This window comes from Dermacentor andersoni, chromosome 1, assembly GCF_023375885.2.
Source record: "Dermacentor andersoni chromosome 1, qqDerAnde1_hic_scaffold, whole genome shotgun sequence".
NCBI classification, from domain to species: domain Eukaryota; kingdom Metazoa; phylum Arthropoda; class Arachnida; order Ixodida; family Ixodidae; genus Dermacentor; species Dermacentor andersoni.
The window spans coordinates 380199605-380221658 of NC_092814.1; the positions used below are offsets into that span (position 1 = coordinate 380199605).

The 22054-nt window shown below is 44.1% G+C and overlaps 1 protein-coding gene across 4 annotated transcripts in view; it reads left to right on the forward strand.

Annotated features, from left to right (window-relative positions):
* LOC126518716 (uncharacterized) overlaps nucleotides 1-22054 on the forward strand; it is a 306763-nt gene that overhangs the window by 116585 nt on the left and 168124 nt on the right. For all 4 annotated transcript variants that reach the window (XM_050168478.3, XM_050168490.3, XM_050168487.3 and 1 more), the window contains one exon: nucleotides 15467-15776. In XM_050168478.3, coding sequence (XP_050024435.1) covers nucleotides 15467-15776 — 310 coding nt within the window. The remainder of the gene's footprint in view (nucleotides 1-15466; nucleotides 15777-22054) is intronic.

Consider the following 22054-nt stretch of genomic DNA (forward strand, 5'->3'; position numbering starts at 1 on the left):
TCATGTAATGCACAGGTTAGATAACCGTTGGACCATTAGGGTGACAGAATGAATACCAAGAGAAGGGAAGTGCAGTCGAGGAAGGCAAAGACTAAGTGGAGTGATGAAATTAGGAAATTTGCAGTTGCTAGTTGGAATCGGTTGGCGCAGGGCAGGGGTAATTGGAGATTGCAGGGAGAGGCCTTCGTCCTGCAGTGGACATAAATAGGCTGATGATGATGATGATGATGATACTGGAGATAATGTGTCTCTTCACTGAATTTGATAGTACTGCACTGCCCCTCACCAGGTTTGGCCATTCTAAACAGGCAAGCACAGTGCTTATGATTTTGTCTGCAAACTATTACAGGGCTGTGTGCTGCAGAAACAGCTGAAATTTCAAACCAAGTATTGCGCATCTTCCCTATTAATGAAGTGCCACTCCTAGCCAGGAAGTCTGAGTAACACACACAAAAGGCATGACATAAATCGCAGTTCTAGCAAAGTCACTCACTATGACATGTTTGTTACTTTGGTAACTTGGCCAGTGCTTGAATGTGCAATGCCGCCACCAGAAATACACCACTCAGCCGAAAAGGAAGAGAAAAAAAAAGAAAGAAATTGCATTGAGCTCATCATGGGAATCTGATGCAGTCCCTTGGCTCCGTTAAGAAGGCAGGGAAGGAACATCACTTGCGCATGCTACTCAAGGCAGAGGGAGAGAGTGAGTGAATGAATTAACGAATTCTAGGCTGTTATGTGCCAAAACCATGATTTAATTACGAGGCATGTTATAGTGGGGGACTCCAGAATAATTTTGACCGCCAAGGTATCTTCAACATGCCCCCATTGCTTGACACACAGACGTTTTTGCATTTTGCCCCCCTTCAAAATGCAACTGCCATGGCCGGGATTTGGTCCCGTGACCTTGTGCTTAGCTTTGCAACACTGTAGCCACTAAGCCAATGTGGTGGGTAGAGGGAGAGAGTGACTATTGGCAGTCACGCTTGCCTCCTGATTGTATGGCAACCGGGCATTCAATTTCTCCTATCTCCTCCAATAACGAACCAGTCTAAAAATTATTTTGGTAAAACAATCTCTAGAGTCTGTTTTAGAACTTCCAGTGTACAAGTAAAGTTAGCAATGGTACCTGATGAGGGGCCCTTCAACAAGAAGGGGGTGGGGGGGGATTGAGATAAGCTTTTTTTGTATCTAGGCTGATTCTAACTGATCTTTGTAGATGTGCTCATGTTTTTGTACGAAAACAAGGAAAACTGATATTCCATCTCCATAAACTTTTTTCCTTTGACATTTTTTCTATATTAAATTTCTTGGCCCTGTGGAGCACCTGAAAAATATTTTAAACATTTTCAAGTTTGAATGGCACCACCAAGTGTATGCCGAGCGCACTGACATTCTTCGAACTTTGATACTTATCTATGGCATTGCAAAACTTCCATTAATTCTTGCATTGTCTAGATTGCCACACATGTAGAAACAAATGTTAATTGAAAAGAATGAAAGGGTGCTTGGTCAAACTAGGAATGTCATTACACTACACATATGGTTCGAGGTTTACACCAGTAGAGACAGATATGCCTCGAATGGTTTCCAAGATACCAGTGCCATGAGCAAAACAGAGCAAAACATAAGCTTCCTGTTGATTGGGCTTGGAAGGTACACCTTCCAAGCCCACCCAACTTTTTTTCCTCTACACACAGACAACTTTCTGTGGCTATGTAGACAAAGCTATTGGGGTAGAGCTTCTGAACTCTATAAGTAGTTCAGAATCCTTCAATGTCTCTTTAAGTTTTGGTTTCCCCATTTATAGCACCACTATGGTGGAAAAGTAGAGCAAGAACTTTTCTGGTCATTTTGCCTGTTTCTCATTCTAACAATGAAAATAAAACAGTTGATTACAAGTCACAAATATTGAAGTATACGTTTCTTTATATCACTTTGCTTGTGAAATAAAAATTGCATATTTGAGTGTGCCTGCTTTTCTATGTGTGATATTTCCATCGTGATGAGTCTTACTAGGATTAGGGACACTAGAAATAATGATGCAGTCTTAAACAAAATGTTTTATCTCCCAGACTTTTTTTCATCATCATCATCAGCCTGGCTACGCCCACTGCCGGGCAAAGGCCTCTCTCATACTTCTCCAACTACCCCGGTCATGTACTAATTGTGGCCATGTTGTCCCTGCAAACTTCTTAATCTCATCCTCCCACCTAACTTTCTGCCGCCCCCAGCTACGCTTCCCTTCCCTTGGAATCCAGTCCGTAACCCTTAATGACCATCGGTTATCTTCCCTCCTCATTACATGTCCGGCCCATGCCCATTTCTTTTTCTTGATTTCAACTGAGATGTCATTTACCCGCGTTTGTTCTCTCACCCAATCTGCTCTTTTCTTATCCCTTAACGTTACACCTATCATTCTTCTTTCCATAGCTCGTTGCGTCGTCCTCAATTTGAGTAGAACCCTTTTCGTAAGCCTCCAGGTTTCTGCCCCGTACGTGAGTACTGGTAAGACACAGCTGTTATACACTTTTCCCTTGAGGGATAGTGGCAACTTGCTGTTCATGATCTGAGAATGCCTGCCAAATGCACCCCAGCCCATTCTTATTCTTCTGATTATTTCAGTCTCATGATCCGGATCTGCGGTCACTACCTGTCCTAAGTAGACGTATTCCCTTACCACTTCCAGTGCCTCGCTACCTAGCGTAAACTGCTGTTCTCTTCCAAAACTGTTAAACATTACTTTAATTTTCTGCAGATTAATTTTTAGACCCACCCTTCTGCTTTGCCTCTCCAGGTCAGTCGGCAATGCATTGCAATTGGTCCCCTGAGTTACTAAGCAAGGCAATATCATCAGCGAATCACAAGTTACTAAGGTATTCTCCATTAACTGTTATCCCCAATTCTTCCCAGTCCAGGTCTCTAAATACCTCCTGTAAATGCGCTGTGAATAGCATTGGAGAGATCGTATCTCCCACCCCTGACGCCTTTCTTTATTGGGATTTTGTTGCTTTCTTTATGGAGGACTATGGTGGCTGTGGAGCCGTATAGATATCTTTCAGTATTTTTTACATACGGCTCGTCTACACCCTGATTTCTTAATGCCTCCATGACTGCTGAGGTTTCGACTGAATCAAACGCTTTCTCGTAATCAATGAAAGCTATATATAAGGGTGGGTTTGATTCCGCACATTTCGCTATCACCTGATTGATAGTGTGAATATGGTCTATTGTTGAATAGCCTTTACAGAATCCTGCCTGGTCCTTTGGTTGACAGAAGTCTAAGGTGTTCGTGATTCTATTTGCGATTACCTTAGTAAATACTTTTTAGGCAACGGACAGTAAGCTGATCGGTCTATAATTTTTCAAGTCCTTGGCGTCCCCTTTCTTATGGATTAGGATTATGTTAGCATTCTTCCAAGATTCCGGTACGCTCGAAGTCATGAGGCATTGCGTATACAGGGTGGCCAGTTTTTCTGAAACAATCTGCCCACCATCCTTCAACAAATCTGCTGTTACCTGATCGTCCCCAGCTGCCTTCCCCCTTTGCATAGCTCCCAAGGCTTTCTTTACTTCTTCCGGCATTACTTGTGGGATTTCAAATTCCTCTAGACTATTCTCTCTTCCATGATCGTCGTGGGTGCTGCGGGTACTGTATAAATCTCTATAGAACTCCTCAGCCACTTGAACTATCTCATACATATTAGTAATGATATTGCCGGCTTTGTCTCTTAACGCATACATCTGATTCTTGCCTATTCCTAGTTTCTTCTTCACTGCTTTTAGGCTTCCTCCATTCCTGTGAGCATGTTCAATTCTATCCATATTATACTTCCTTATGTGAGCTGTCTTATGCTTGTTGATTAGCTTGGAAAGTTCTGCCAGTTCTATTCTAGCTGTAGGGTTAGAGGCTTTCATACATTGGCGTTTCTTGATCAGATCTTTTGTCTCCTGCGATAGCTTACTGGCATCCTGTCTAACGGAGTTACCGCCGACTTCTATTGCACACTCCTTAATGATGCCCATGAGATTATCATTCATATCTTCAACACTAAGGTCCTCTTCCTGAGTTAAAGCTGAATACCTGTTCTGTAGCTTGATCCGTAATTCCTCTATTTTCCCTCTTACCGCTAAATCATTGATTGGCTTCTTATGTACCAGTTTTTTTCCATTCCCTCCTCAAGCCTAGGCTAATTCGAGTTCTTACCATCCTATGGTCACTGCAGCACACCTTGCCGAGCACGTCCACATCTTGTATGATGCTAGGGTTAGCGCAGAGTATAAAGACTATTTCATTTCTAGTCTCGCCATTCGGGCTCCTCCACGTCCACTTTCGGCTATCCCGCTTGCGGAAGAAGGTATTCATTATCCGCATACTATTCTGTTCTGCAAAGTCTACTAATAATTCTCCCCTGCTATTCCTAGAGCCTATGCCATATTCCCCCACTGACTTGTCTCCAGCCTGCTTCTTGCCTACCGTGGCATTGAAGTCGCCCATCAGTACAGTGTATTTTGTTTTGACTTTACCCATCGCCAATTCCACGTCTTCATAGAAGCTTTCGGCTTCCTGGTCATCATGACTGGACGTAGGGGCGTAGAGCTGTACGACCTTCAATTTGTACCTCTTGTTAAGTTTCACAAGACCTGCCACCCTCCCGTTAATGCTATTTTTTAAATATTTCATTAATTTATTAATGCTTGACCTTTTTTTAGTTGGGCCTAGATGGGAGAGGGTGAAGGCCCTTGGCACTATTCTTTTGTTGTGAACATAATAGACAACTCTAGAATGAAAACAGATTTATGGTGTAGCAGGAGGGATGTGTACCACGATATCCCTTGAGGTACTCGTTTTTGAATGTATTTGTTACTTCAGCATCTTTGTAAGTTTAAGCCAATGAGAAAGACAAATACTACTAGTGTATAATCTTTCTGCGAATACTTAAAGGAATCATATGAAATTACATTTAAGAGATGGCAGTCAAGCTCTGAACTATATCCAGCAGATGTTTCATACATGTGCTTTCACTCTGTGGCTTTGGCTGCATAACCACAGAAAGTTGCCTGTGAGCATAGTTTGGCTGAGAGTCCAGGCAGCACGCAGTGCTTACACTACGAGTGTCTTTTTCAGTAACGTTTAAAGAATGACATTGAATGTTTTGTTGTTGTAGTTTCGTTTGTCTTAGAATTGAACGAATGATACAGGGAATATGAAGTCAGAGAAACAGGTTTTCGAGCATTGCTTCTGGTGGTGGGAAATGTGCTATACTGCACCATGGACCTGTTTAAGTGGGCATCTACAATACTTCATTACATTTTCTTAATTGTCATATAGGCCCCGTAGACCTTGGACTGTTAAAAGTTGACAGAAGCGTCGTGAAGAAAAGACAAATGTGTGATTGACAGAACATGGTGGCATACCTTTCCATGTGGCATCTGAAGGTGGTGGATGTCTGTAGTTCTGGCATCGGAAAAATAAGGTGCAGTGAGTTCCTTTAGGGAGTCTTTTGTCATGACACTCGTGGGTGGGTTGTTGTATATTTCAAAATGGGGTCGAAGTGAAGTCATAATGTGTCTTAAGGCAAAGCCAGTAGAAAATTTGGTAAAAAAAGTTTAAGGTAATTATAAAATTGAATTCCTGGAAGATGGCAAACCTGTGTTCACAGACTTGACTGCCCTATCTCTTACCTTTTCAGAGTTTATTATAACTAATGACCTAACCCAATTCGTCTCCGAATGCATGCGAGGAGATCATTTTTCTGCCAGCACTTTGGATTTGTTTTTTGCTAGCTCTGAGTCGTTGATCCAAAATGTAGCTGTCATCCCTGGTATCAGTGATCATGATTGCATTGTTGCTACGTCTAGTGCCGCTTCAGTTAGACCAGCCCATAAATATCCTAGAAAGGTTTTTTTCTACGATCGAGGGGATTACATGTCTTTATGACGAGAGCTTTCAAATTTCTTCGCTATATTTTATGAGGTCAGCCAGTCAGCGGACATAATGAAGCTTGGATTCTTTTTAGAGATAAAGTAAAGGCTTTAATTGAAAAATACATACCTTCCAAACTTTTGACAACTAGGTGCCAGAAAGATAAACCTTGGGTAATAAGAAAATCCGCTCGCTAATTAACAAAAACGCCGCCTGTATGCTTCGTATTTGAAGACTCGCAATCAGTCTGTTTTCCATGAAATGCGTCACGTGAACTACAAAATTAAGCAAGAAATAAAGGTAAATAAACAAACTTATATTTCATCGCTTGACGCAAAGTTGAGGGATAATCCTAAAGAATTTTGGAAATTTGTTAAAATAAATGGTAAAGTGGGCACCACTGTCCCTAGTTTATCAGTTGGCGAGAAAACAGTGCTTGATGATTATGAGAAAGCTTGCTGTCTGAATTCTTATTTTAAAAGTGTTTTTTCTGAGACGTACACTGGTGAACTGCCTGAAATACAAGAAATAGTCTACGAGAATATGCCTATGGTTACTGTCACATATAACGGTGTTCTCAAGCTTATTTCCAATCTGAACAACAAATCGGCTGGCGGTCCTGATGGCATTCCTTCATAGGTATTAAAATCCTGCTCTCAAGAAATTGCGCATTTTTTAGTAGCTCTGTTCAATAAATCATTAAATACCATTTCATTACCTGCAGAGTGGAAGGTAGCCCATGTCGTTCCTATTCATAAGAACGGTACCAAAAGTGTGCTACAAAACTACAGGCCTATTTCTCTAACATGTGTATGTTACAAAACAATAGAACACATTATATACAGTGCTGTCATGAAACACCTTCAAAGCAATAATTTTTTTCGAATCTTCAACATGGATTCAGGCCTGGCTTGTCATGTACGACTCAACTGGTAGAGTTCTGCCATGATCTCTTTTACTCTTTTGACCTTGGATTTTAGGTAGACTGCATATTTTTTTATTTCTGGAAAGCTTTTGACACCGTTTCTCTTGCATTGCTTTTACATAAATTATCTTGTCTCGGTATACACACTGCAATAGTACATTGGATTGGAAATTACCTGTCTGGACGAACACAGCATGTTTTAATAAACAGCACTAAATCAACACCTGTCACCATAACCTCTGGCGTGCCCCAAGGGTCTGTTTTGGGGCCTTTGTTATTTTTAGTCTTTATAAATGACATTGTCCACAATCTAGAATGCAAAGTGAGGTTATATACTGATGATTGTGCCATATACAGGAATGTAGAAAATGATTGTGATGTTAGTAGTTTGCAGAATGATCTAAACAATATTCATGCTTGGTGCATTAAGTGGGGCATGTCTTTGAACAGTGCTAAATGCCAACTTGTGTCATTCACCCGTAAACACTTTCCTGTGAGATCAGTGTATAAATTGACCAGGCTACTTCTTGAAAAAGTCCAACACTACAAAAACCTCTGGGTCTATTTTCAGAAAATTTAACATGGAACAGACATATTGAATACTTAACCTTAAAATCATCTCATATGCTAAACCTTGTTAGACGTAATTTTTATAAAGCCCCCCAGAAAGTAAAAGAACTGCTTTACTTAACAAATGTTCGTCCGGTACTCAAATACGCTTGCCAGGTATGGCACCCTCAAAGCTCTAAACTTATAGAAAAGCTAGAACGCGTCCAAAACCGTGCTGCAAGATTTGTTTCTGGTAATTATAACTTCTGTAGCAGTATTACATTAGTTAAAGAGGACCTTGGTTGGAAAACACTAGCACACCACCGATTAACTGCAATATTAGAACTTTTTTTCCGAATCTACTCTGATCTCACAGGAATAAATAAGAACTTGTACATTTTCCCTCCCCACTTCATCACTAAACGATGTGATCACGAGCTGAAAGTTCTTATGTCTACCGTAATTCATTTTTTCCGCATGCTTCCACACACTGGAATAGGCTTCCCAAGAGCATTGGTGAATGTAAAACATGTTCAAAGTTTCTGTCTTGATTGTCACGCAGTCTGCCGTAGTATAATATCATCCCGTTTTCTTTATATCATTTGTCTCGCATTGTGCTTCATGCGATAGTGTACCCTTTCCATTTCTGTGTTGCAATTTTGCACTGCAGTTCACTGAAGACCATTTTGCCGTCGAGATGACTCATCGATGTTACGTATTTTGTTACTTTTACCACCTGTGCTTAGCTGTGTTAAGTTTTTGTCACATGTTCATTTTACTTCAATTTGCCCCCCCCCCCCCTCCCGAAATAATGCCCTTGTGGTGCTGCAGGTACTTGTATAAATAAAATAAAAAATAGATATAGTGGAACATTTGCAATGTTACCCTCTTTTCTTTTTAACCACGGTTTCTGGAAGTTTTGTGCTGCACTTTTGGCCTCCTGTTAACCCCTTTTGACACTAGTATGCATCATGCTAGAAAAGTAAGAGAAACCTTTTTGGTCAAAGCTTACATGTTTTTTCTTGGCCAAGAACAGTTGAATGTGCATTCTCTCAGCAATGCAAATGAAGAGAAAAAGTTTAAAGGGAGGAAATGTGTTTCTGTGATTTCAAGCATTTTATCCAGTGTGCAGAGTTGTGGAGGCGTCAGCGATTTCTTGTGTGTGAAGTAAGCATTTCTACATTTGTTGCACTTTACATGGTAATATATTGTGACAGTCTTACGTGCATAGCGGGTTTATGCCTCGACAATATGTGGGGCATCCAAGACATGTGAAGGAAAAAGACGACGGGCAGCTGGCTAGCTGAATCTTGATAGGCACTCAGCTGACCAAGGCCATCACGTCTAACTGTACTTGGTTTGTCAATAAACGCCTTTTGTGGGCGTAACAGAGTGGTGGAGTGTCCTGGGTATGACACAACCGTACCACGGAGTCGCAACACCTAGAAATTCCCTGGAGCCGCTGTCTTGCCGGTTTCTTGCCAACGACCTTCCTTATGGCTCAAGACAGAGGTGGGCAGGCACTAGCTCTAGTTGTACCTGCTCAAAGGTCAACGCCGGTTGGACCTTTGCAGCTTTACATGGAACCATGCTCGTTCCTGGGAAAAGTGGGCGAAGATGTCGACAAGTAGCTGACACACTATGCAAGGGTGAGCCGCTACAAACGTTGGGACTCTGTCAGTCAGCTTGAATATGTCGTGCTGTTCCTAAGAGAGAGCGTGAGAGAGAGATGTGGTACGAATCCTACGAAGACTCCCTAACAACACAGGAGCACTTCGTTGAGGAAATCGAAAATTGTTTTGGTGACTCCTATGCCAAACAGAAATGTGCGGAGCAAATACTACCACAAAGAGCTCAAACTCATGGAGAAACATCCACTACATACATATTTATTTATTTATTTATTTATTTATTTATTCATTTCCTCAAAGGTCTCTGTTGAGACATTACGTCTCAAAGGTCTCTGTTGAGACATAGAAGAGATCCTCAAGCTGTGCAAAATAGTGAATTCTCAGATTTCTTCAAAATCCTTATAAGCAGAGAACACATTGATTCTGTCTCAGATGCCGTGCGTCACTGCCATACGTTTGAGACATTGAAGACACGTTGCATTGCACCAAAATTTGCATGCCTGGCGAATGTGACTACCGTTGCCAGTGTTCACGAGAGCCCATCCGCCTATCTTTCGTCTACTATATGGCAGATCATGCATGAAGTACTGCTGCACCAACAGGTACTTGCCTGCAACTTCATGTAACAACCGGATGCTTATTCCCCGTAACACAGTGCCTGCAGCACCTTGTGCTTCGTGGTAACCGGCGGTATGTGTCATGGACACCAACCCCAGAGGAGCGCCATGGCAACCGTCAGTATGTGTCACAGACATCAACCACAGAGGAGCTCCATGGCCATGTGGGGGCACATTTACGCCCGAACACCAGCTTGGAGAACACTCTCGCCCTGGCAGGTTTGCACGCCGACTGGCCATTCTTCCTGTGCAGCAAGCTCAGCCACTTCACTCTGCTGCATGACCCCCCACATCTGAGCACTTCAAGGAGCAGTTCATTGATAGTCGTTTACCTATGTGCTATAGCTGCGGCGACTTGGGTCACATTGCCAGGTACTGCAATCGCCACCAGCCACAAAGCTTCGACCGATCGATGATGTCTAGGCCGTACTGTGCTACACTTGGTGAAATATATTTGCCCTCGCACACATATCCAGGAAGCTTGCCTCACCAGCACCCGGAGCCGCTGCGAAACTGTTCTCCAGCATCCGATTGCAGCTTGACACCACTACCCGCTCCTCACGTAAGTCGATCGCCGTCTCCGAGGCGTCACCACCTGTCGCCGCCTACGGAAAGCTAGTCAGCGCAGCCATTGGAAGTGAGGTCGCTGGACAATCTTCGATATCAACAGAGATCCCTCCACCCATTTGTATCTTCAAGAATAACATGTCTGTACTAATTGACGAAGTTTCATCGTTGGTCGTAGGGGACACAGGAGCAACCGTTTCAGTGATAAGTCTTGCGTTTAAAAGCCTCCTTGGATGAAAAGTGATGTTTCGCTGGGACCGTGCTGATACGTTTTGCCGAGTGAGTGAGGAGTTGTTGCATCCTGTTGGGGTGTGCCATGTAGACGTTATCTTGGGTGGTCAAATATTTAATGCAGAGTTCGCTGTTCTACCTCATTCTACGCATGACTTGATCCTGGGCCTTGATTTTTTGAAACTGTATGTTGCCACTGTCGACTGCAGAGCGGGAGAAATCGGTGTAGGTACAAGCTTTTCTGCTGCTTATGGAAGGCCCGCCGTATCACGAAAGTGTGCTTTGTGTATCCAGGGATACAGTTGTGCCTCCGTTATCCGCAATGTGTGTTTCAGTCGCCTGTTTCCCCACCACCGACAGAACGTTTGATGCTACTGTGGAGCCCGTTCATCTGAGCTGGATCAAGAGGAATGTGCTGATACCGTATTGCACGCTGTTAGTTGTTCACGGATGCACTGGCTTATGGACTGTAAACTGTTCCAGTGAACCGGCAATACTACTACAGGGTCTGAAACTTGCTGCCTACCATGACGATCAAGTGCTGTCGCTTGCCATTCTTACAGAGGCCCCTGATTCTGCGGATTAACGCCATTTTGTTAATGCATGCTTTGCTGCACACTCCTCAATTCTAACTATGGTGAACAAGTCACTCAGCACTAAGCAGCGTTACGAAGTGGCAAATATTCTGCTGGAACATGCCCAACTGTTTGACTTTTTGCAGCAGGAGGGGCCACCATCGTTTCCTCCTTCTCGTATACACCATCGCATAAATACGGGACCTGCCCAACCTTCGTGACAAAAGCCGTACAGAGTCTCACTATCGGTATGCAAGGAGATCAACGACTAAGTCTGGGAAATGCTAAATAAGAATGTAATCCAAGAATTCTGTATTCTGTGGGCAGCGCCAGTGACTCAGCTTAAAAAGAAAGATGGTACATGACAATTTTGTGTTGACTACCGCTGCGTCAACACCATCACTAAAAAGGATGTATATCCTCTTCCGTGTATTCATGATGCTATTGACTGCCTTTCATCAGTGTCTTCCTTTTCGTCTGTTGACTTGTCGTTGGGGTACTGTCAGATTCCTATACACAAGGCAGACAAGGAGAAAACAGCATTCATATCACCGGATGGAGTTTTCGAATTTAATGAGATGCCTTTTGGGCTCTCTAATGCGCATGCAACTTTGGAGTGCCTCATGGGCAATATCCTGCATGGTTTGAAGTGGGAAGTATGCATGTGCTATCTCGATCATGTAGTGATTTTGGGGCGCACGTTCAGTGAGCACAACGCACGTCTTATTCTTGTGCAAGACTGCTTGGGAAAAGCGGGTTTGGTGCTCAACTCTAAAAAATTCATTTTGGAGAGCGCCACACACTGGTTCTGGGCCATCTAGTGGATAAGGACGGCATACGACCCAATCCAACGAATACTGCTGCTGTGGCAGTCTTCAAACAACCTCGCCATGTAAAAGAGCTACGCAGTTTCCTGTGGCTTTGCTCATACTTCTGCCAGTTTATTCGTGGATTTGCCAACATTGCATATCCGCTGATATACCTCCTCCAGAAGGGCATTCCTTTGAATGGATCCCTGAATGTGAGGCCAGTTTTCGTGATCTGAAATTTCTTCTGATGTTCCATCCCATTCTCCGACACTTAGACCATGCGGCTCCCATAGAAGTTCATACGGACGCTAGCAGTATTGGCGTCGGTGCTGTCTTTATTCAATGCGTCAACACTAAAGAACACGTTGTCGCCTATGCGAGTTGCTCTTTAAGTAAAATCTGAGTGCAACTACACCACCACAGAGCAAGAATGTCTTGCAGTGATTTTCACAGTACAGTGCTTCCGTTCATGCCTGTATGGGCACCCCTTCACCGTGATGACAGACCATCCATCTCTCTGCTGGCTGGTTAACCTCAGTGATCCGTCAGGTCGGCTTGCACGTTGGACACTTCGTTTAAAGGAATATGACTTTACCATTTCTTATAAAAGCAGCCGATTGCACGCCGACGCTGACTACCTCTCGCGCATGATGCTTCCAACAACGGACTGCAATGCGGACAACTTCGACCGCTATGTGGTATCATTGGAGCCAGGATTTCCTGATATACATTCTTCAAGGTCAAGCAACAAAAAGACAGAACTTTAGAGCCAGTGTTCAGTACTGCAAGGAAATCGGCATCATCCACTCGTTTCTGCATTCGTGATGGGGTTTTGTACAAAAAGGACTATTCTGCTACAGGCTCACAATATCTTCTGGTGGTCCCGGAGAGTCTCCGTGTCTCCGTCTTGCATGCTATGCATGATGATCCAACATCCGGTCACTTGGGATCTGCGCGAACGCTCTGCCGTGTTCAAGAAAGGTTCTACTGGCCTAAAATGCGCCAGACGGCCTACCAGTACGTGTCCAAGTGCCGTGCATGTCAACATCACAAGTGTTCGAGTGCTCCTCCTGGTCGACCACATCTAGTGCCACCCCCCAGCACTCTGTTTGAGCAAGTCGGCATCGGCCTTCTCGGTCCTTTCCCGCGGTCATCTGATGGGAATTGCTGAGTTGTCATGTGTGCCAATTGCTTAACACACTACTGTGAGACAGCTACGATACCATCGGCTACTGCAACGGAAGTGTGTGTTTTCTGCTGTGTTTTGTCATTCTCCAACATGGATATCCTAGAGTCATCATCAGCGATCGTGAGCGGCAGTTCACGGCAGACGTGGTCGAAGAGATGCTTCGTCTATGTGCTTCAAGTTTTCAACATTCCACCCTGTATCATCCACAAACAAATGGTCTTACAAAATGCACGAACAGAACTCTTACTAACATGCTGTCCATGTATGCTGTGTTAGATCATAAGAACTGGGACAGCGTGTTACCTTTCATTACGCACGCATTTAACACCTCATAGCATGACATTACGGGCTACAGTCCCTTCTTTCTTCTTTATGCTTGTCCACCTCGTTATACACTAGACACTATCTTCCCGTTTTCAAGCCATGATAATCTTTGTATATCCGAAACCATCCCTCTTGCTGAAGAGGCCCGATGAGTTGCTTCTTTGTGCACTGTTGTTTCACAAAACCACTTGAAGGCACGCTACGACTGCCGACGCCAACACGTGATATATGACCCTGGTGTCCTATTGTGGCTCTGGAAATCAACAAGAAAACGTGGATTATGTGAAAAGCTGCTGGCCCACTATGTTGGATCCTATGTTATTACTGATCGTATAAGCGAATTAGCCCACCACATAGCATGCCTCACATCTTATGGCTGACTGTCAGCAAACACTGAACTTTTGCATGGGGCCCATTTAAAGCCCTTTATTTCTCGTGAGCCTGTTTGACTTGCGCGGCAGGCTTCGTCTGCGCGGAGGGAAATGTGACACTCTTACGTGCGTAGTGGGTTTACGCCTCAGCAGTATGTGGGGCATCCAAGACAGGTGAAGGAAAAAGACGATGTGCAGCTGGCTAGCTAAATCTCGATAGGCGCCCAGCTGACCAAGACTGTCGCGTCTAACTCTACCTGACTTGCCAATAAATGCCTTTCATGGGCGAAACAATATTTTTTATCGACAGCAGATGTCTGAGTAGTTAGCAAAAAGAACGTAAAACACCAAAATAAATGATTAGAAGCAAAAGTTTCAGCATTGTAAATGTGCAAGCGGTGATTAGCACTGACCAAATGATTGTACTAGCTATATTATCCGAAGATAAATTTTTAAGCATCACGTTTTTGTACAGCTGATCCGTGGCCTAGCTATACCCTTGTATAGCTAGGCCACTGTATTCGATCTGCGGCATTTCACACACATGAAATGTATTACTTCTTGGAATCTAAATGAGGCATACAGGAAGGTAGGCACTTGAAGTGATCAACAGTGGTCAAAGAAGGGACATGTCTCTGGAGCCAACATTTCGACAGTGTCACTTGACTTTATCAGGGCAACAACAAAGCAGTTGTCACCCTGATGAAGGCAAGTCGCGTTGCCAAAATGTTGGCTCCGGAGGCATTCCATGTTTGACCACTGTTAATAATTGTTTCTTGGGAGTTTCATGCAGCGTTGTGCAAGCTGCAGGCATTCAAAGTCAATTATCTTTTAATAAAGGCTACATATCTGTGACTTTATTTATCTCCAGCGTGCCTTCAGTAGTCCATGTTCTTCTTTCTTTTTTGCTCGCTTCTCCATGCCATGACAAAACCATGCTACGTGCTAGTTACGGTATAAAACCCTGCCGTGGCAGTTACGTCAGCCTGTATGGTGCTCTGCAGTAGGCCCCATCCTGCTTATCCTGGTTACCGAAAGCATTCATAGAGAGGCCATACCAGATAAAATTCATGTTCAGATGAACATGGATTTTCTTACAAGCAGTGTTGTGCAATAATTTAGCAGAGTGGGGTTACAGTTACAATGTGTCCTTTTTGTGCACACTATGGTATAAAAAAAAAGTGGATGGCAAAAGTTTCTGAACACCTTCAGGTAAAAAACAAAGATGTAACAAAGTGGTCATGTTATGTGACATTAATCGAAGTCATGAACTGCAGAGTCTTTTTAAATCCATATTGGGAAAATCCTGTGTCAAGTGTTCTTTGGGTTTTACCAGATTCATTACCTCAGTTTGGTAGCTTGACGAGCAACACGGAGAATTTCACAGCACAAGTGAATGAATCTACACAGCATGACGACAATGATGTGCAATTTAGCTAGCCCAATATAATCTTTATTGCATTCAAAATCGTGTTGAATTGTTTAATTTTCAGTTTATATGTTGGGAAATGACATTTCTTGCTCAGATCCTGTATTTTTACTTGATTTTTTTTTTTGAGCTCTACGCCCTCTGTTACATTAGTCACCATGAGCATGACGTAGAAAGTGTGCTTAAGTTTGAGTAAATATAGTAGGCATAGGATGAGGATGACATAAGAAATATGGTAGATATATCTTTGTAGTCTTAGCATAGAGATGATACAGAAATTCTGATCTGCACAATGTATTATGTGACACACAAAATACTTTCAGGCACCACAGGACAGAGGAGCCGCCACTCCACCCTCTCCCACAGCAGCGCTCAAGTCTTGCTGGAATCCCATTGTAAGCCAGCTCAAGGAGCAGCACTCACCGCGGGCTGAGCAGCACCAGCAGCAGCGGACGCCCCCACTGCTGCCTGCCGGCACCACAGCATCCCCACTGAGTACCCCAGGAACGCCTCCAATGGTGTATCCCATACCGCCACCCCCGCCTGCGTACCCAGCACAGCAGCCTCACAGGAGCCCCTCAGGCTTGCCCCCATCTCAGAGCCCCACAGTCACTTTGCTGCAGAAGGCACGAGGTATGATTCTATGATGTATGAGCATTATGGCTGCGATGAAGCTGGGCCCATGATTGTCCGAAAGAACCAACCTTGTTCAGCATGCTCACACGCACAATACATACTGCATTCTAAAAAGTGACAGCACAACACAAAGACTAGATGCAAGGAAACTACAGCTTGTAATACCAAACAGCAGCACACACATAATAGCATGCGGTTATTGTCCTACTTGCTCACATCAAGCCTAGGGATTGCCATAAATGTCGCCATTGGAAATGCAGAGCTGCTGGATGTCTAGGCAATATTAGCAGGGTAGCAGTCTGTTGACCACCTCCACGAAGTGGTCTGTAGCTGTCAAGTAGTTGCAGACCTCGACATCTGTTCTACGAATAGTTAGAGCCGCACCAGAACTCAACTGAGATTGCAGGACTGGAAGAAAGGACAGCCGGCCAACAGAAGACCTGGCTGCAGCTGTCAGCTAGTACAAGGTTAGCCAAACATGGATGCCTTGGTTATCAGGCCAGTCTGCAAGCCACCAAGTTCGCGCATCAGACATGACAGCAGATATGCACTGGCTGCAAATGGTTGGCCTGCAGTACAATCAGCCACAAGGTGCGCACAGCAGGCAGGACACCAGGCAATGATTAGCTCGTTGAGAACCTTGGAACTGCTGATAAACCGGCTCCAATTCCAGATTTTTCTGTTTGCTGTCTCGCGCGGCAGGCAGCATCCTCATAGTCTTGTGACGTCTTGGTGTCTTCTCATGGTGCATAATCAACATCATGATTACTGACCCATGATAATGACCATGATTATCATGATAATGACCCACGTCCTTGCATGCATAATCTAGAGCATAAATTTTTTTTTATCACCAATCTGGCTTCCGAAGAGTGAGGTCTACAGCCGATAATCTTGTTCTCCTTGAGTCATATATACATGATGCATTTGTACACAGCCAATACTGTCTATCTGTATTCTTTGATCTTGAGAAGGCATATGATACTGCCTGGCGATATGGTATTCTGCAAGACCTGTCGTCCTATGGAATTTGTGGTAACATGCTGAACATTCTGCGAAATTACCTATCTGAAAGGAAGTTCCATGTAAGAATTGGCAGTGCGAAATTACCTATCTGAAAGGAAGTTCCACGTAAGAATTTGCAATGTACTATCACATACTTTTGTTCAAGAAAACGGTGTACCACAATGAGGAATGCTAAGTTGCACCCTTTGTATAATTAAAATGAACTCTCTCCGCTCTATTATAGCATCCATGTTATTTTGTCTATGTGTACGACATCCAAATCAGCTTTAAATATTGCAATCTGTCCATATGTGAATGCCAGATACAGTTCAGTGTTAATCGGCTCGCCAAATGGGCAGACGAAAACGAGTTCAGATTCTGTGCAGAAAAGACTACCTGTGGGCTGTTTTTCAGATGAAGAGGGGTATGTCCTGACCCTTGCATTGCGATGAATTGGAGAAGCCTGGTAAATAGAAAAAAAAAATTTTTTTGGGTGTAATCTTCGATACTAAGCTAACCTTCATGCAGCATATAAAACAGTTGTAGCTGAAATGTCTTACAACTATGAACCTTTTAAAGATTTTATCACACAAGTCATGGGGAACAGATAGGTATTGTCCCCTATCTCTTTTTAAAAGCCTTGTGTTGTCACGCATAGACTATGGATTTATTGTTTACCAGTCAGCTTCAAAGAGAACACTTAAGCTACTCGATCCTGTCTATCACTTACGTATCCACATAGCACTTGGTGCCTTTCGTATGAGCCCTGTCCAAAGTCTCTATGCAGAGTCGGATCAATGGCCACTGGATTATCAGCGTACGTATCTCGGAGTCATATATGCAATAATAACCATGTCGCTAAAACAACATCCATGCAAAGCACTCATAAATGATCAGTCCACAAAGCACTCATAAATGATCAGTCTACAAATCAGTTGTATTTAAACCGGCCTTCACATGCCCCGCCGTTCCCGTTAGCAGTAAAACCTGTTGTGGAAAAACTCGCAATAGTTTTCACAGATCTGCAGGAAAGTGACTACGCTGAACTCATCCCACCTTGGGAGCAATGTCCAATCACCTGTGACTTGTCTTTTAAAGAGCTTAACAAAAGGAGTTGTCCAAGTCCTCATCCAGCACCGTTTTTTGGCCCTTGAAGACAAGTATAGATCTATGGCATTTTTCACTGATGCTTCAAAGTCTGCAACTTCGGTATCATGTGCAGCCCATGGCCCAAACTTCTCCAACTCTGAAACCTTGCATAACCATAGCAGCATCTTTGCAGTAGAAGCGTACGGTGTTCTGATCACTGTTGAGTACATAGTACAGTACAAGATACAAAAGTCTATAATATACAGATTCCTTAAGCGTTGTCACAGCCCTGTCCTGTGGCAAAGCAAGCCAAAACCCTGTGTTAAACAAGCTCCTCAAACACATTCACATAGCGTATAAACTAAACCTTGCTCTTGTTGTATGCTGGGTGTCAGGCTACTCTGGGATCACAGGCAATGAAATGGCGGACAAAAATGCTGGGCTGCTGACGCAGACGTCCGCAGGGGCGTCTGCGTCAGCAGGCGTTTGGTGTGCTGCGACACAACGTACCCGAGCACACGAGGGTTGGACCCTCCCGCATGTAGCCATGCGCGGCTTAGCCATGTCCGGGGAAAGGGGGATCCTGGGGGTTGAGCTGATGCCGGGTGTTCGGACCTTTAAGGCCCCCCGGCAGAGGCAACACACCTCTTTGGCCTCTGCTTCACGTAGACGGCACCCCCGGACTGACCCACCCGGGGGAAATCGGCAGTTGCCTCATCCTGTCTCTCTCTCCTTAAATCTTCGTCTTTATCTCTCACTTTTTGATCTTTCCGGTCTTCTTCTCTCTTCCATTTACTTCCTTTCTCCATGGCGGCAAGCGTTAACCTTGTGTGGCTATCCTACCTTGGGTACACCATATTTGGTTATAGTGACGGCGTACGGCTGGCGTCGTGCAGGCTTGAACACAAGCTCTGCCGCGTCCCCTCGTTGGGCTCCGTGGCGGTCGGCGCTGTTGCCGAACACACACACTTTCCTATGGCAGCGCAAATCTCTGTTGTCCATGAACGGCGTCTGAAAAGATGCTGCACCGAAGTACCATTTCAATTCTCCTTTCGAAGCAATGCTCCATTTTTCCCCAAGTACTATGTAGTCCACAGCGAAACCAACATGCCAGTAAGAAAGCTATCTCCATTCCTTGTAGCCAAATGCCTGAAAGATAAAATAGGACCTACATGCAAAGCTTCCAAAATGTCCAGCGGGGACCTCCTCCTAGAACTGAATAATAAAGATCAAGCAGAGAAGCTCCCTGAACTTACCAGTATTGGCGACGCGACAGTGACAGTTTCAGCGCACAGAACACTTAATACAAGGAGGGGAGTAATATCTGAAGAAGACTTTATTGGTTTAAGCGATGAGGAACTACTGGAAGGTTTCCAAGAACAAAATGTTACTAAAGTACAAAGAATAGTAATCCACAGAAACGACCAAGAAATCCCCACCAAACACGTTATACTCACCTTCGGAACAAGCGTAATGCCTGTCTCACTCGATGCAGGTTATGTCAAAGTCAATGTGAGACCATATATCCCGAACCCCAGACGATGTTTCAAGTGCCAAAGGTTTGGACATGCTTCAAATGCATGCTGAGGACAAACAACTTGTGCTAAATGCAGCTCCAACGATCACCAATCTGAGAATTGCACCTCTTCATCACATTGTGTTAACTGCAAAGGAGATCATCCCGCTTACTCGAGGTCTTGCACTTGCTGGAAAAAAGAAAAAGAAGTAATTGCACTAACTGTGAAAGAAAAAAATCTCATTCTTTGAAGCCAGAAAGCGACTGTCATACCTTTCGCGACGTAGTTATGCCGATGTGACGAAGGTGAGGGCGTCGTCACAGAGGCCTGAGGAGTCCTGCGAACCCACGCACAGTGGTCCCGTAAGGACGCCTCCCGCCCCCGTGGTGGAAGCAGTCAGTACTGCTCTACCCTCTTCGAAGGCCCTGGAAACACCAGTCCCGCAAGGCCCTAAGATCAAGCGAACACCAAGGCCCGAGACACGTGTCTCGGCGCCAAACTCTCGGTCCTCCAGCGCCTCAGAGAGAGCGATGGAGGTCGACGCAAAACCCCGGTGTCATCGACACCGAAGGACAAGCGCTCTCTAGAGCGCAGTAAGAGGGACAAAATCCCAATAACCACCCAAAATAAGAAAGCGATAACCTAAAGGTTATCGCTTATTTGTATTAGCCTTTTATATCCATGTCACCTAACATCTCACCTCTTACTTTTTTCGTAGCGCCATTTCTTACCTTTCCATTGCAAAATGGCTTTTATTATCCAGTGGAATTGTAGAGGTTTCTTACACAACCTGGGTGACATTAAAGACATGTTAAGTAACTTCTCTCCTGTGGCCCTGTGTTTACAGGAAACAAACCTAGGCGAAAAACACAAAGACATTTTAAAAGGTTTCACTGTTGTACGGCGCGACCGTACTCAGGCGAACCGGCTGTCAGGTGGTGTAGCCATTGTTCTGCCAGGAGCTATAGCAGCCAGAGAAGTTCCCATTAACACTCACATAGAAGCCGTTGCTGTCACGGTTTTAGCTCACAAAACCATCACCATTTGTTCAATGTACATTCCACCACATTCACATTTTACCGTCAGAGATCTAGAGGTAATTTTAGACCAGCTACCTGAACCATTTTTAATAGGCGGTGATTTTAACGCACATAACACATTGTGGGGTAGCAAAACAACTGACACCAGGGGTCAAACACTTGAAGATTTTATCCTAACAAACAACATATGCCTCTTAAACACCGGTGCGGCAACTTACTACTGCCCAAGCACAGGAGCTATGAGTTGCCTAGATCTGGCACTGTGCTCTCCCTCTCTTTTTGGAGATATTCAGGGGAGTGTTATTGATAACCCCTATGGTAGTGACCATATGCCTGCTGTCATTAAAACATCTCCTTTTCCTACCATCCCACTGAGGCCACCCCGTTGGAAATTCCATCTAGCAGACTGGCCTTTCTTTACTGCAAAGGCCACTTTGGATAACATATCAGATGAGTTAACCATAGACGAAATGAGTGACAAGATCACCACCTGTATACTTGCTGCAGCAGCAGAAACAATCCCACAATCGTATGGCTTCTTAAGAAAAATACCTAAAAATCTGGTGGACGAAGGAACGTACACAAACAAAAAAACTACAAAACAAAGCGTGGGGTATCTTTCGACGATACCCAACACAAGACAATCTACTTTCCTTCAAAAAAACAAAAGCGAAAGCCAGGTACACACGCAGACAAGGCGAAAGACAGTCTGGAAACATTATGTCTCGTCAATAAATAGCTCGATAACTTCCAAAAGAATGTGGGATCAGGTTCGTAAGTTCAGAGGCGACTACGCTCCTTACACGATACCCATACTTTCACCCCCAGACACACAAACAAATTTAGTAGAACAAGCAGACATATTAGGGCAGCATTTTCATGATATATCAAGCTCGGTAAACTATTCTGCTGCATCTCTAAAATATAAGCAATCAGCGGAAAAACTCAAACTTCCGAGCACTGGAAGTTCAGAGAGATTGTATAATGCCCCCTTAACACTACCGGAAATCAATAGAGTACTCACCACTGACAAAAAAAAACAGCACCCGGACCGGACAGAGTACATTACGCACTGCTCGCTCATCTATCTCCTAATGCAGTTGGAACCTTGCTTCGTTTTTTTAATATAATCTGGGAAACGGGAAAAATGCCGAAAGAGTGGAAGAAAGCCATCATTATCCCTTTCTTGAAAGCTGGAAAACCTCCCACAACAGCAACCAGCTACAGGCCTATAGCACTCACAAGTTGCCTTGCAAAGTCTTATGTAGCCATTATAAACATAAGATTGACATACGTCCTTCAAACGGAAAACCTTCTAGATAACCATCAGTGTGGGTACAAGAAAGGTTGCTCGACAACGGACCACCTAGTCCGGCTAGAACACGAGATACGCGCTGCCTTTCTACACAAGCAGTATTGTCTCACTGTTTTCTTTGATCTAGAAAAGGCGTACGACACAACATGGAGGTTTGGTATCTTAAGGGACTTAGCAGATTTAGGAATCTGAGGTAGAATGCTCAAATGTCTAGCCGATTTCATGTCGGACCAAACATTCCAGGTGCATTTAGGAACGGCGCTGTCACGTGTATTCATTCAGGAAAATGGTGTGCCACAAGGATGCGTA